At 42.7% G+C, this 17,053-nt stretch overlaps 1 protein-coding gene across 1 annotated transcript; it reads left to right on the forward strand.

Moving 5' to 3' along the window:
• The first annotated feature begins 1,840 nt into the window (after positions 1 to 1,840).
• Positions 1,841 to 17,000, forward strand: LOC138195762 (grainyhead-like protein 2 homolog). Its single transcript, XM_069145411.1, has 15 exons — positions 1,841 to 2,109; positions 2,612 to 2,798; positions 2,899 to 3,318; positions 3,477 to 3,532; positions 4,184 to 4,442; positions 4,557 to 4,668; positions 5,868 to 5,962; positions 8,976 to 9,134; positions 9,222 to 9,279; positions 9,543 to 9,682; positions 11,424 to 11,461; positions 11,692 to 11,783; positions 11,877 to 11,962; positions 12,086 to 12,150; positions 14,595 to 17,000. Exons 1-15 carry the CDS (start codon positions 2,096 to 2,098, stop codon positions 14,707 to 14,709), a joined length of 1,896 nt encoding a protein of 631 aa, XP_069001512.1. The 5' UTR covers positions 1,841 to 2,095; the 3' UTR covers positions 14,710 to 17,000.
• The last annotated feature ends 53 nt before the right edge of the window (positions 17,001 to 17,053 follow it).

Consider the following 17,053-nt stretch of genomic DNA (forward strand, 5'->3'; position numbering starts at 1 on the left):
CAGATATTCAGAGTTATTCTAGACAGCATGTCAGATATTCAGAGTTATTCTAGACAGCATGTCAGATATTCAGAGTTATTCTAGACAGCATGTCAGATATTCAGAGTTATTCTAGACAGCATGTCAGATATTCAGAGTTATTCTGGACAGCATGTCAGATATTCAGAGTTATTCTGGACAGCATGTCAGATATTCAGAGTTACTCTAGACAGCATGTCAGATATTCAGAGTTATTCTAGACAGCATGTCAGATATTCAGAGTTATTCTAGACAGCATGTCAGATATTCAGAGTTACTCTAGACAGCATGTCAGATATTCAGAGTTATTCTAGACAGCATGTCAGATATTCAGAGTTATTCTAGACAGCATGTCAGATATTCAGAGTTATTCTAGACAGCATGTCAGATATTCAGAGTTATTCTAGACAGCATGTCAGATATTCAGAGTTATTCTAGACAGCATGTCAGATATTCAGAGTTATTCTAGACAGCATGTCAGATATTCAGAGTTATTCTAGACAGCATGTCAGATATTCAGAGTTATTCTAGACAGCATGTCAGATATTCAGAGTTATTCTGGACAGCATGTCAGATATTCAGAGTTACTCTAGACAGCATGTCAGATATTCAGAGTTATTCTAGACAGCATGTCAGATATTCAGAGTTATTCTAGACAGCATGTCAGATATTCAGAGTTATTCTAGACAGCATGTCAGATATTCAGAGTTATTCTAGACAGCATGTCAGATATTCAGAGTTATTCTAGACAGCATGTCAGAAGTAGGTCAGTGAGGGTGGGTGAGCTCGGGAGTGACGTCACAGCTAACGTTACGTTACCAACTTTAACGTGAGTTTAGTTTGAGACCGTGACGGACAGGCTCGTCTTAACACACAACTCACGGCTTTGGGACCGGAATATAAACTTACACTTAAAAGCAACGTGAATGTCATGTCGTCCTTATTGATGGAGACTCGCGCCGGCTGCTAACGCTGCCGCTCGGTTAGCCGAAATAACACGGACACGTGAATGTAGGTGGATATGAAGCATAAAGCGACATTTTGTAAATGCCTTACCAGTTAAACAATGGTGTTACTGGAGGTCGCCCCCAAATAAAACGTAACCGCCTCTGGACTTTCCGCTGATCCCAGTGGGTTGCCCTCACCGCGCTAATGCGCATGCTCAAACCGTAGCCCATGCTGCCTTCACGGGACGTCAGAAAGTTCTGGAGCTCCGAACGTCTGCTCGGTTTGGTAACGGAAGGACATTTTCTGACAGCACGTGTTCAACAGTTCCTGTCTGCACGGTGCACGATCAAATACCGACCACAAGGTGTCGCAGCACAACAGTTCCTGTCGCCCCACTACACCAACACCTGTAGAATATAAGAACGGGAGATATTATATCAAACAAACCGTAAAACGAGAGGTTCTCCTCGTTTCCTGTCCGGCTGTCAATAAGGCTGTCTGGCCTCATTGACTAAGAGGGACGGAGGGGTTCGGTTCGGTTCGGTTCGGAGTAATCTGACACCTAGCAATCTAACATAATGACTTAAAAAGTAAAACATTAAAACGTAGATCAGCCTAGCGAGAAAGAAGATCTTGACCAAACTTTGGAGAACAATAAACCGTAAATACGTCAGTGGTCAGAGAAACGGACTTTTAAGTGTCACGTGTCCGCTTTCCCCTCTCATTTCTAAGTCACGCCCCCCAGGTGGATTGGCCAATAGGAGAACGACTATCCCCCTGCGTAGACGCATCTAACCAATCAGTAATGCGCCTTCGTTTCCTCGTTCATGCTGCTGCTTCAGGTGCTGAACATCCCTTAATTTACCCAAACAGAGTACAAACTTAGTCCGTGCAGCAAATGTAACTTTTTAATGAGTTGGTGTGGACTCACGTTTTATCTGACACCATGGACATTGGAATTTATTTGAGTACATTAGGTTACAGATTATGTTTTCACGAGGAAGTTAAATAGAGCCGCCTCTTGCGGGCTCATGTTTTCTTTTTAGTGTCCCACACAAATTTACCTGCAAAAACTAGAAAGTCCACTTCTCAAGCAACTCCTAAAAACCATCAGGGTCCTGGAGGCATCATGGACCTGGACAGGTAAGAGAAAGACAGTAATATAACATGCAGCAGAGCCTTAGTCATTGAATAAAATGTCTGCAGTTTATTCCTTTTATATCTAGATGATAAACAGTAATTAAAATAACGTGTTTTTTTTTCGTGAAATACTACTGTTTTTATGTGCTATAATCATTGCTGAAGATTTAGCTGTGATTATAGATAACTGTAAATTATGTGTGTCAAAAACTGAGATATTATACATAGTTTATCTTTTTGACAGTATTTATGAATTACAATACTTTTTATTTTTCAGAGTCCATCTTGCTATTTAATTGTGGTATATATAAGCAGTAATTCCTCAGAAGTAAAGTCAGCCTACATAAACACACCTCACCAGCAGCGGACAGTTAAATTGGAGTTTGGTGAGAAACAGCCCGGGGCATACCTGGTGGTTGGCAGACTGACTTCTGCTCATGATAGATTGACTTTGCAGTAACAGCATGGCTTACTGCCTCTTCCCACTTTCCTGCTGTCTTCTCAGTAAACGGCTGGTGGTGGTGGTACCAAACGAAGTGTCGGCGCCCTCCCGCAGAGTGTTCAGCAGCGAGGACGAAGCATGGAGGAGCTACCTGGAGAACCCACTGACAGCTGCCACCAAGGCCATGATGAGCATCAACGGAGATGAGGACAGCGCAGCAGCTCTCGGGCTGCTGTACGACTACTACAAGGTGTGAAAGGCCTGATGTTAAAGTCAAAATAATAAAAAGAAAATTTCCGATTTGTGATTGTTTCAGGTCTCATCTTTTGTGTTGGCTATAACCCCGTCAGGTTCCCAGAGAGAGGAGACGCACCACCGGCGGTGTCAAAGCCACAGATCTCGCTGCTCTCGGGCCGAGTAACTGCAGCAGCCTGGATGTTCTAGATCACCATCTTCAGGCTCTACGATCGATGCCCGTCAACCTGTCCCTCAATAACAACACCGCTGCCGAACATCAGGGCTCCAAGTATGCAGCTCTCAGCCTCCCAGGAGACACCAGAGGGGGCATTGCGCCTCTTGCTCTGATCAAGACGGAGGGCCCCACGTCTCCGCCGGCTTCTTGTTCCAGTGCTTCTTACCAAGAAGAAGCTAGAGAGCCGATGAGGATGGTTTACGAGCAGAGGTGCTATGATTTGTCCCCCGCTGCTTACCTCAAAGATGAACAGAGAAGCACTCCGGAGAGCGCGTATGAGGATGCCGTGGAACGAGAGGTCAGGCTTGTTATCTGAGGGGAGAGAGGTGGAGCTGGTCTTATGTCGTGCTTTATAAGTCAAGTTAACTTTTATACACTCTTTTTTTCTGCTTGATTCGCAGTAGTTTCCTGCGTTTCTTCTTTTGAAAACACCATATGTCTTGTCTCTTTCCACAGATGTACCACCAGAGTCCTTCCTCAGGAGGTGAGACCTTCCACTACAGCCAACCACAGTAAGTTGACATTTTAGCGACTAACAGCAACATGTGACCTCACAATGTTCTGATGCAGACGTTTTAAAGGACAAGGCTATCAACAGTCTATAGTTTTATTTTGAAAAGACCAAAACCAATACTTTCAGTCTGTCCCACTGTTGTGTGACTTACGCAGCCTCTCTGTTGCTCTCAACCTCACGCCCAGACGTTCCTGCTGAAGTAGTTCTTCAAAAGCAGGTCACGAATATGTTGTTTCATTTTACTCAAACAGGAGTAAATTGTACATCTTGGATTCTGTAGTTATTAGTAGGCTCAAGAAATTATTGGTTTTGGTCTTTTCAGATGTGCTAATCCTAAGAAAAATATTGAATATCTCCAGAATGATCATTTAATTCTGTTCTGCTGCACATCAGTTGTTTGATGAATGGAATCTGTGTTTACCTTCTTGTTCTGCTACTTTTACAATATAAAATCACTCTTCCCGTCCACTTCATTCAGAAAACATGTCTTCGAAATTCACGTTGTTTTCTCTTTCATAAAAATGTTGACAAAATGTGTGCTAGTTTTCCTTTTTCTTTCTCCATAAATGTGGTTATTGGCATGTCAGAGGAGATGTTGTGTCTTCATGAAGATTGCCACACATTTCAACACATGCTGATGTTCTTCCAGCGACAGTTTCCAGTACAATCTGGAGGCCAGCATGTCGCTGCGGCCGCGGCAGGGCGAAGGACCCCTGGCTTACCTGAACCGGGGCCAGTTCTATGCTTTGACACTGTCCGAGACCGGCTTCAGATCGTCCCTCTGTCAGCCCAGATGCAAAGTGCGGGTGAGTGGAGCGACGGCGCCACACGGGTCTGATGGGAGCCTGTCCAGGAGCGAACGAAGCACCACAGGAGGCTCGGAGCTGCAGCGGGACAGTCTTGTACAGGTGAGGGAGGGGGAGGTAGCATATGTAGAAAGTTTTACTGCAATCTTATCAACAAAGTGCATGAAATATTTTGAGCTGATTATTTATACGTGTCTGTATTTGCTTTCACTCCAGAGTGTTATCATGGTTGTCTTTGGGGAAGAAAAGTGCAGAGATGAGCAGCTGAAGAACTGGAAATACTGGCACTCCCGCCAGCACACTGCCAAACAGAGAGTCCTGGACATCGGTGAGATGATGAGTATTTTCCTCTTCACTGCCAGCCTGCCTCCTACACTCACTGCTGGGTGGGGTTTACAGTACAAGTGGAGCAGATGGGAAATAGGCCCACACCCAAAAATGGCACACACACTTCAGTATTGAGTATCGCACTTCTGTCTATCACACGAGATACTTTCACCTCAGAGAGAGAGAGAGCAGGAGGCCCCAGGAGACGCACATCATGAGCTGAGACATGATACAATTTGAATAACAGACAATCCTCAATTCCCACAGGAGCTCCTCGAGGAGATAGCCAGTGGGCCAACATTTGCATAGACGTTAACAGGAGAAATAGGTGGGCCCTGGATTGTGGCCATATCCTGTACGATCAGCAGGAAACAAGCCTCAACCTGCAGTTTAAAACTCAGTGGAATGAGGCAGAGATTTCACACACTGTGGTGGTGGTTTTTGTTTGTGGCAAGTTCAGTCCAATACCAACCGTGGTACCGGCAGCAACCTGCCGTAGACGAGGTAAACATGTGGAAATGAATACATGAGCAGGGTTTATGAGGAGGTAACAGTGGCCTTTTGTTACTCATTTGGAAGCTCAATTGTTGGATGAAAACATGAAACATGAAAACATGTTGACAGAGTTACAGATGCTGCATGAGTTAAAAGGGAAAAAGTAGACAGTTTATTGAAAGACTGGCAGCTAAACAGTGGTAAAATGTTTTACTGAGTACATTTGTTCAAGTGTATAACAGTGTATAATGTTATACTTCACTGCATTTCACTTTGTTTCAGCCGTCTAGTTGGGAACATCTCGAATGAATTGTTAGCAGATCCACCAAAGAGGTGTTTAAGGCCTGAAGCCAGTCAGTGTTCAGGATTTCATAGGAATGCAAAAAGTCAAAACAACAAATGTAAATTTTTTTCTTTGGTTTCCCATCTGTGATCTCACACCAAGCGACCTTTCACATCTATCTTGCCACTCTTTGGACGGGGCAAACTCCCATGTTGTGTGTAAAACTTTTGTTTCATATATACATTTTACTTCTGTGCTCGTACTAAAAGGATTTTAAGGGATTATAATTTTACATGTGGATTTGTACTTGTAATTGTGTAATTTGACATCCTTGTATTGAATTGTTGTTTGTGGACTGAAACCACATGTCCACATCTGACATCCACTGAAACACTTTCTTCTCACTTTCTCTGTGCGTGCAGCTGATTACAAGGAGAGCTTCAACACGATCGGCAACGTGGAGGAAATTGCCTACAACGCTGTGTCTTTCACATGGGATGTCAGTGAAGAAGCCAAGGTAGAAACACAACCACAAAAAAATTAGTGAGATTGAGCTGCTGAAGTCAAAGCAGGAAGGAATCGGTCCATGACAGAAGAGTGTTCTGTCTTCATGTCAGAACCAAACTGTTTGCTAATTGAAGGGAAGATTTCTCAGTTGAACTGCGAGGACTCTTCTCTCTATACTCAACCATCTGTCAGTGGACTGAAGAGACCTCCTAGTTTCAGAATAGCTAGAGGGTCATATGCCGTCATATGTTGCACCATCCGCACCCAACTGTTCAGTCCTCCGTGACATAAGCAGCGTCTCCTGCTTTGTCTCCGTCCATTGTTTGGTGTCGCAGACACGCTGGACACACGGCAGCAGACCTGAAAGGAATCTGCTCACGTTTCACCTTCGTGATGGTGGTCAGTTGGATAAAGACAAACAGCAAACATGTAAACACACCCAAAACACACACACACGCACGCACGCACGCACGCACGCACGCGCACACACACACACACACACACACACACACACACACACACACACTCGCCTTGTGGCTCCAATTCAGTTTAAATGAGAGCTCCACAATCAGCCTCAGTGAAAAACAGGTAATTGCAGCTTTGCAGATCTGTGGATAAATATTTCCAGTCTTTCACACGCCGTCACGACTCTGGTGATACGGCATCCAGCTGTGCACACTTGTTGTACAGCTGACCACGATAATGTAGCGCTGCTTTGAGATCAGAAGATCTACATGCTGCAGATGTTTTATAGATAACAGACAGCAGTGATTAAAGAACATGTTCTGTTAGATTTTATTATGATTTGTGCAGAGAAGTTGGGATGCTGATTTGTAGTCCATTTGTAGTCTGCTTCCTGACTGATGCGCTCCACAGAAGGAGCAGCAGCATTATTCTGGGGAAATGTGATGCTTCACGTCACTGCTGTCACTTCTCTCTCTCTTTTTGTGCAGAAATGTAGGTTTCTAAACTGAATGGGACGCCCAATCAGACCTTAATTTGCAGACATACAAAAAAATATGAGTTTTTTGTGTGAATTTTTTGTGTGCAAATGATCTTTTTTTGGGGGGGGGTAGGTTTCAGCTGTTGCCGGGCAACAGTCAGCGTCCTTATTGTAGTAGAGTGGGAAATGTGTTTGTACGGGGAGAAGAGCAGCTTCCTGCAGCATGACTCTGCTGTCATGTTTGTTTGTTTGTTTGTTTGTGCCGGATTGAGTTGACGCTGTGGCCCCATGAACTCTCTGCTTTACAGGAAGGTATTTGAATGTTTGCACACCAGTATGCACAAACAAAACAAGCCTCCCCCACACACAAACTCACACACACACACACACACACACACACACACACACACACACACACACACATGCGGCAGCAGCAATGTGTCCGGCACTTGTGGAGAAATTTGAATGGCTTGTGTCTGTGGAGGTGTGAATGTGTGGAGGTGTGTAGGAGGTTCATTTGTGCCGCAGGCCTTTCCAGCAATCAGCTCTCACCTCTGCAGGTTCAGACACGACGCTGTTGATGCTGCGTAGTGGGAAAATTGCTGTTGAGGCGCAGAGAGGAATCTCTACCGTTATCCGTGTCTGCTGACCTGCTGCTGGAGCTGTCGGTCCGGTTCAACTGGAAAATCCAGCTGCAGTTTATATTGGTTGAGATGGTTTGGCCTCAATCATGAGAATGTGTGTGAAGATCACTACACGTAGAGTACACCGTGTGCACTAATGGACTAATAGTGATAGGCAGGAGCAGGTCTGCAGCTCGGCTCCGCTACATGTGGAGCTTTAGGAAAGAGACCTGTGTTTCTAAAAGCTTTGACACTAATGGTCTGCAACAATATTAAACCACTGAGAATTTCTGCACATTAATCACACTTTCTTGTAAATCAGTGTGATTCACAAGGTGCGCTTTCACTTGAAGCATTTGAGATTGCAGGTTGTTTGTCATCATCTAAAGGAGCGTTGAGAAGGTTTGCATGCTGAGTGTTGGTTCTGGCCTGTGAACTGCTGCTGTGACTCACGACCTCGTGACCCTCTCACTCATCACTGTAAGGTTTATGAGTCAGGTGGAGATTCATTAGAAAACATTCATCTCTATCAGATCTCTCCAGCAGACTGGTTGTTAAAGGAACTGAACTTTAGCTGATCTGATGATACACGTTGGGCTTTAACTGTTTACTGTCAGCGAATGCTTCTCCAGCTCCTACAAAAGAGAATTACAGGGATGAATGTGGTGGATTTTTGGGGAGAGGCTCATATCACGTCCCAGAAACCCTGTTCGGCTTCACAACCCGTCCAGACAAGATTCTCCATTTGCAACAACCATCCTCCAACAAAACATTGTTTTCAGTTACTGCGAAGATTTAAAGTTTCTTGAAAGGTTTCCAAGAGAAGACTAAATTAATTTTCTCAGGCAGCATCATTGTCATCAGATAATATGTTTAATTTAATGTACTTTTCATTTAAATTGGATGTTCAATAACTAAATTAGATAACAACAATTTACATATAATTAGTTAACTACTATTTGAAATGGCAGAAGCTGAACAGTTCAACCATTTATTCAGAGCTTTATCCCACTTTTGGTTTAATATTTCTACCATTTATCTCTAAACGTTGTTAAAATATGGGTGACATATATTCAGTATTTTGATCATTGCAGTTCATCCATTACTTTTCTCGAACAATCTCGACTCTTTATGGAAATAAGAAAAGGTTCCATTTTCATGACTTTTAGCTGCAGTTATGCATTTCAATCATTTATCAGTCGACAGTAAAAACAGTTGGGAACTGTTTATCTGTTTGTATCTGGAACTGTTAGACATCTCTGCTCGCTTGCTTTTAATTCAAAATAAATTGTGATTATTTTGATAGATTATTGAGCTGCTCCACGTTCTTTTCATGTAATGACGGGCAGTTTCAGAAAAAAACTTCTGTGGTACGAGTATTCCTAGTTTGGAATCATTGCTGTATGACAGCTGAAAATAATAAATGAATAGACGTGTCTTCTGCTTTGTGTTTCTAGGTCTTTATCTCGGTGAACTGTCTGAGCACCGACTTCTCCTCGCAGAAGGGCGTGAAGGGGATGCCGCTGATCATCCAGATTGACACCTACAGCTACAACAGCTGCAGCAGGCGGCCCATCCACCGCGCCTTCGCTCAGATCAAGGTGTTCTGCGACAAGGTGAGGAAGGCCGTCGGACACCTCGTTAGGTCGACGGTGATCAGATCAGAGCGTCATCAGTCTTTTAGAATATTCGTTTGTTTTCAGGGCGCTGAGAGGAAACTTCGTGATGAGGAGAAGAAGCAGCTCAGGAAGAAGACCAAAGGTGAAAACAACATTATCTTCTTTCTTTTGGCTTAATAATGAAAATTATGATATTCATTTTAATTATATTTACATAAATAATGTCAGTGTGCTTGATTTTAAAATCCACTAAGACAAGGGTACAGAGCACTTCCTGGAAATAATGAAACTGAATGGAACAGAGATGACTTAAAACAGCAGGCAAATGTAATCACACCCAATCAAAACTGTACTTGGAGTGGTTGCCTGGCAACAGATGCTGAGTCCACGCTCTCTCTGGATCAGGGAAAAATGGCAGCTCAGGGCCGATCTCTCCCGTGAGGAAGGCCGACAGCACGCTGTTCAAAAGGATGCTGGACCTGGACGCCCAGCCGGTTCTCTTCATTCCTGATGTCCACTTTGGAAACCTGCAGAGAACTGGGCAGGTGAGGAAGCACGCACGCACGCACACACACACACACACACACACACACACACACGGAAAGTATTCAGACCCCTTTAAATTTTTCACTCTTTGTTTCATTGCAGCCATTTGCTAAAATCAAAAAAGTTCATTTTATTTCTCATTAATGTACACTCAGCACCCCAGCTTGACAGAAAAAAACAGAAATGTAGAAATTTGTGCAAATTGATTAAAAAAGAAAACCTGAAATATCACATGGTCATAAGTATTCAGACCCTTTGCTCAGTATTGAGTAGAAGCACCCTTTTGAGCGAGTACAGCCACGAGTCTTCTTGGGAATGATGCAACAAGCTTTTCACACCTGGATTTGGGGATCCTCTGCCATTCTTCCTTGCAGATCCTCTCCAGTTCCGTCAGGTTGGATGGTGAACGTTGGTGGACAGCCATTTTCAGGTCTCTCCAGAGATGCTCAATTGGGTTTAGGTCAGAGCTCTGGCTGGGCCAGTCAAGAATGGTCACAGAGTTGTTCCGAAGCCACTCCTTTGTTATTTTAGCTGTGTGCTTCGGGTCATTGTCTTGTTGGAAGGTGAACCTTCGGCCCAGTCTGAGGTCCAGAGCACTCTGGAAGAGGTTTTCTTCCAGGATATCTCTGTACTTGGCCGCATTCATCTTTCCTTCAATTGCAACCGGTCGTCCTGTCCCTGCAGCTGAAAAACACCCCCATAGCATGATGCTGCCACCACCATGTTTCACTGTTGGGATTGTATTGGGCAGGTGATGAGCAGTGCCTGGTTTTCTCCACACATACCGCTTAGAATTAATGCCAAAAAGTTCAATCTTGGTCTCATCAGACCAGAGAATCTTATTTCTCATAGTCTGGGAGTCCTTCATGTGTTTTTTGTCAAACTCTATGCGGGCTTTCATATGTCTTGCACTGAGGAGAGGCTTCCGTCGGGCCACTCTGCCATAAAGCCCCGACTGGTGGAGGGCTGCAGTGATAGTTGACTTTGTGGAACTTTCTCCATCTCCCTACTGCATCTCTGGAGCTCAGCCACAGTGATCTTTGGGTTCTTCTTTACCTCTCTCACCAAGGCTCTTCTCCCACGATTGCTCAGTTTGGCTGGACGGCCAGGTCTAGGAAGAGTTCTGGTCGTCCCAAACTTCTTCCATTTAAGGATTATGGAGGCCACTGTGCTCTTAGGAACCTTGAGTGCTGCAGAAATTATTTTGTAACCTTGGCCAGATCTGTGCCTTGCCACAATTCTGTCTCTGAGCTCCTTGGACAGTTCCTTCGACCTCATGATTCTCATTTGCTCTGACATGCGCTGTGAGCTGTAAGGTCTTATATAGACAGGTGTGTGCCTTTCCTAATCAAGTCCAATCAGTTTAATTAAACACAGCTGGACTCCAATGAAGGAGTAGAACCATCTCAAGGAGGATCAGAAGAAATGGACAGCATGTGAGTTAAATATGAGTGTCACAGCAAAGGGTCTGAATACTTATGACCATGCGATATTTCAGTTTTTCTTTTTTAATAAATTTGCACAAATTTCTACATTTCTGTTTTTTTCTGTCAACATGGGGTGCTGAGTGTACATTAATGAGAAATAAAATGAACTTTTTTGATTTTAGCAAATGGCTGCAATGAAACAAAGAGTGAAAAATGTAAAGGGGTCTGAATATTTTCCGTACCCACTGTAAATATACACACACACACACACAGAGGGAATGTGTCTCATGCTGCTTTTTCATTCTGTCTGCAGGTGTTTTCTTTCAAAACCGAGGCGGTTGACAGAAACGGGTTTGTGTGCTCTCAACTCTCACGTGTAGCAGCTCTCTGACCTTGACTTTTTTAGTTTTGATGATCACAGAGGAATGCTTAAAGATTTATTTGATTTCATCCTTATCGTGCCGTAACCAGAACAGAAGTGGAATTAAAAATGTCCCTGATGTTTAGATAAATTCAACATTTGACATGAGGGATCCAGTATTCCTGGCATTTTGACGTGGGTTCATGTGTGTCTTCATCAGAAGCGTTGTGAAGAAGAGGATACCATGTGTTGGTGAGGAAGACGTCCGTCCACCTCAGCCCAAGAAGACCAAAGTGGAACTGGAAAGAAAAGGTTTGTTAATGTTACTCATTACAAGTTCTTATCCTAATAACTCTTTTATTTTACTAAATGCATGTTACGTCTTGCCTGTTCTATGTTCATCAGTTCTACTATATGTGAGGAAGGAGTGTGATGAAGTGTTTGATGCCCTAATGCTGCGCTCCCCAACCCTGAAAGCTCTGACGGAGGCTGTGAGTGTTCATGAAGTGGTGCCTTAAATGTTTGCTGAAACACAAGTCATCCATTAGTCCATCGCAGAATAGTGACTTAACCATTTACTGCTTTAACATTTAAAATACACTTTGTCTTCACAGATCTCTGAAAAATATGCAGTGCCTTTTAACAAGATGGCCAAAGTTTACCAAAAAAGCAAAAAAGGGTGAGTCAAACTGCACAAAGCCAAGACGGAGGGCTCTATTCTACAACACAGAAAAGACTTCCCAAGTGTTTCAGATCATTTTCCCAACCAGCAGCCAGGTTGTTTAAATAGTGCAGCCATGTGTGTGTTTGTCTTCAAATGAGTTGTGGTCAGCTGCACTGTTGGTTCATGGATATCTGCAGGTCGCCCCTTCAAGAGAGACAAAAACCTGGCTTAAAGTCTGACGCAGTGTTTTACTGGGATAATTCAATTCAATTCAATTTTATTTATATAGTGCCAAATCACAACACAGGCTATTTCATGGCACTTAACACATTAAAGTCGTTACAGCAAGACTTCATAATATTATACAGAGAAACCAACAATTCAACAATTCAACAATTCATCAATTCAACAATTCATCAATTCAACAATTCATCAATTCAACAATTCATCAATTCAACAATTCATCAATTCAACAATTCAACAATTCAACAATTCATCAATTCATCAATTCAACAATTCATCAATTCATCAATTCATCAATTCAACAATTCATCAATTCATCAATTCAACAATTCAACAATTCATCAATTCAACAATTCAACAATTCAACAATTCATCAATTCAACAATTCATCAGTTCATCAATTCAACAATTCATCAATTCAACAATTCAACAATTCATCAATTCCCACTTAAACTAGGAGGAAAAAACTCCTCTTTAAGGGAGGAAAACCTCCAACAGAGGGAAGAAAAACTCCGTTTAACAGGAAGAAACCTCCGACAGAACCAGGATCAGAAGTGGGCGGAGCATCTGTTAACAGAACCAGGATCAGAGGTGGGCGGAGCATCTGTTAACAGAACCAGGATCAGAGGTGGGAGGAGCATCTGTTAACAGAACCAGGATCAGAGGTGGGAGGAGCATCTGTTAACAGAACCAGGATCAGAGGTGGGCGGAGCATCTGTTAACAGAACCAGGATCAGAGGTGGGCGGAGCATCTGTTAACAGAACCAGGATCAGAGGTGGGTGGAGCATCTGTTAACAGAACCAGGATCAGAGGTGGGCGGAGCATCTGTTAACAGAACCAGGATCAGAGGTGGGTGGAGCATCTGTTAACAGAACCAGGATCAGAGGTGGGCGGAGCATCTGCCTCGACCGGTTGGGGTGAGAGGAGAGCAGAGAGAGAAAAGGACAGCATAGAGATAGAAGAGAAGAACTGTTGGTGGAGACAACAATCACAGAGCAGAGACATGCAGCTCCATGACGGGACATCTGGAAAAGAAAGAACAGAAACTACACGAGTGAAGGAACTGAATGGAGACAACAGATAATAAGAAGAAACTATGGGAGAGAAGAAGATGGTGAGGTATGAGTCAGTTAAAGAGGAGGAGGAAAGAAAAGAAGCTCAGCATGTAACGAGGTCCTCCAGCAGCCTCGGCCTATAACAGCATAACTAAGGGTTGGTTCAGGTCTACCTGAGCCAGCCCTAACTATAGGCTTTATCAAGAAGGAAGGTTTTGAGTCTAATCTTAAAGCTAGAGAGGGTTTCTGCCCCTCCAACACAAACTGGGAGCTGGTTCCACAGGGGAGGAGCCTGGAAACTGAAGCTCCGCCTCCCATTCTACTTCTGGAAACTCTAGGAACCACAAGTAGACCAGCGTACTGAGAGAGAAGTGTTCTGCTAGGATTATATGGTTCTATAAGATCTCTAAGATATGATGGAGCCTGGTCATGTAGAGCTTTGTAAGTCATCAAGAGAATTTTAAATTATATTCTTGATTTCACAGGAAGCCAGTGAAGAGAAGATAAAACTGGAGAAATATGACCTCTCTTGATAAATCCCGTCAGTACTCTTGATGCAGCATTTTGGATCAGCTGCAGGTTTTTAATGAGTAATGTGGACATCCTAACAACAAGGAATTACAATAATCTAGTCTAGAAGTAACAAACGCATGAATGAGTTTTTCTGATTTTATTAATATTACGTAGATGAAAGAAGGCAGTTCTTGAGATTTGCTTTATATGGTGTCTGAAGGACAAGTCCTCATCAAAGATGACTCCAAGGTTCCTCACAGTTTTGCTGGAGGCCAAGACAACGTCATCTAGAGTAACTAAGTGATTACAGAAAGAGTTTCTGAGGTGTTTAGGACCAAGTACAAGAACTTCTGTTTTGTCTGAATTTAGAAGCAGGAAGTTTTTGGTCATCTAACTTGATGATAAGAATGATAATCTGCAGCCACACACACACACACACACACACACACACACACACACACACACACACATCATTGTGAATGGGAATGGCAGAATGCACTCAGCTTGGTTTATTTCATGATTAAACAGGACACCAAGTACCACCAGGTTTGAACTATGCGCCCTACTTTAGACCACCATTAAAATAGATCCCTGACAATCTGTGGAGAATCAAACAAGTCTTTCTAACCTGTTCTTGTCCTCCTTAGTGTCCTGGTGAACATGGACGACAACATCATCCAGCACTACTCCAACGAGGACACCTTCATCCTGGCCATCGAGCGCTCAGCCGACTCCTTGCGAGTGACTCTGTCAGAGATCTGAGGCTCTGTGCTCATCACCGGTCCAGACCGGTCCGGACCGAGGTGACCACTGCTGAGAGACATGACGTGCGTAGAAGTTCATGAGCACTGTTAGCAGCATTTAGATGACAGCACCAAACTGGGTTCTCTGAAGGCCACATGGGAGTCTCAGGAGGGTTTGTTTCCCTGCATGGATCATCAGCTAAACTCCTCCCAGCAGGCAGAATACACCTGCTGCAGCTCCTGTTCAGAGACAACCTGCTCTACGAGCAGAGGACTCATTAAAACCTATGGAGTTGTTGTCAGGTGGGAGAAATCTTTTCATCTTTCCCGGCTAACATCCTTAATAACTCCAGAGGAATTCACTCTGAACTCGTTTTGTCCAACTGTGACGAGGACGAGGTTTAATCCAGCACCAAGCCTGCCGTGGTCTCACAGGAAGAAGACATTGTATATTGTATTAGCAGCAGGGAGCTGTGCTGTCGGACATCCTTCCCGTTACCTCTTCTCGGGGTGGAGGTTTTGAAATAGTTGTGTCACCAAAAGTCTGCGACATCTTTTGTTGGCACCCGACGGTTCAGTGACGGCTCATTGTTTTCTGTGTGTGAAATAATTTTTTTAGAAATGTCTTGTCATGTTTTAATTGTAAGTCAAAGGGAACGTCTTCTAATTGTTATTGTTTGTCCATGTTTTTTATTGTTTTGTGATTGGTAATATTTTGACTCCATGCAGTAAAATAACCGTTATCCCAGGTGGTGATTACATGCTGGTGTCTCCGGATCTATAATCACAAGGCACCATCAGGGAACATGACTGCCTCCAGGATGCTGTTAAACTGTTTTACTTCCTCTGTGCGTGTGTTTATTGCTGAAGTCATTAGTATTTATGACTTTCGTTAAGGACTTCATCCGTTTACACGATCTTTGAGATCCGCCGTGGGATGTTCCTGCTGTGTTTACACCTGATTCACTGACACCATTTCTATCGCTGGAGCCAATAAAGATAGTTTTATATCCAGTCAGTTATCTCTCCTTGTCTGCTGCTTCACAGCTATAATTTACATTTACATTAGCATTTTCTAATATAGCAGCTTTATGAGTGCTTTAATAGCATTAGTAACGGTCATTGAATCATTTGCGAATGCTTTATATATCGGTTATAAGAACAATTCAGGTTGTAAGAAATTCCTTTGGCAGCTGTTTATTCATTGTTTGGTAAAAATACAGTTATTAAAGTTGCTGAAAAGGTGTTAATAAATGGATTTAAGTGGTCATACCTTTTCAAACCTGGCTACCCACATGTATTTGGTATTAATGGTTGATACTGTGGCTGATACGTATGAAGGCTTGTGCATGAACAAACTGAGAATGATGCAATTTTGATCTTACAATCAAGAAAAAGGCGTCCTGCATCAACATTTGTAAGTGTCAAGACTCCCAAAGTGATTACAGAGAGCAGATAACCGGCATCAAAGAGTGTAGAATCTGTCTCAGTAGAAATAATTTGACAGACAGACAGATAAATAATAGATAGATAGATAGATAGATAATAGATAGATACTTCATTAATCCCACAAGGGGACATTTTTTTCTAGAAATCATTTAATATTTGTATTGTTAGAAAAAGTTTGTGCCCCATCGGAGTTTGCTGCATTAAGTAATCCTCATCTAAATCACAATAAAGAGCAGCACAGGATGCAACTTCCTACTTTCGGAAAGGTTTATATATAAATGCAGATTATTGTAAAGGGATTGCCTTATTTTTTCTGGACCATGAATATACACTTTAATATACCACTTTCATGGTCCAGATTTTCAGAAAAGGTTATCTAATCATGACGAGGTGGCAAACTTCTGACACATCACTAGAATTATTAACGCTTGACTAAACATTAGTTACAACACATCAAGCCTTCATATTACTATTAATATTATTATTAATTTAGCCATGTTGTCTTTAGCCTTTTTCTCATGTGTTTGTCATACTGTTTTGTATCTGTGCTGTTTGTGTCACTGTGTGGACTGTGCTGACAGGTCATCATTGTAAATGAGAATTGGTTCTCAATTGATTTTACCTGGTTAAATAAAGGTCATATATATACAGACTGTTGGAGACTGAAGGTTATCTGGAGCTCAGATAGAATAATAGAGATGTGGTTTAGAGATACAGCTCAAAGAGGTTTGAGCAGAGCTCCTGTTATCTCCACAAGAACAAGTTATTTCACTTTGAAATAAGTTTTTTTAACTTTAATTTTTTCATTCTGACCGTGTTGAAGAGAAATTTTACAAATAAAAATAAACTTGTCTGTGCAAGGGCGACATTGTTTCTACTTAAAACCATCTTCAGCATTACTTGTCACCTATTAA

Source organism: Embiotoca jacksoni, unplaced genomic scaffold, assembly GCF_022577435.1.
Source record: "Embiotoca jacksoni isolate LCO1_2020_lvr unplaced genomic scaffold, fEmbJac1.0.p SCAF_124, whole genome shotgun sequence".
Taxonomy (NCBI): domain Eukaryota; kingdom Metazoa; phylum Chordata; class Actinopteri; family Embiotocidae; genus Embiotoca; species Embiotoca jacksoni.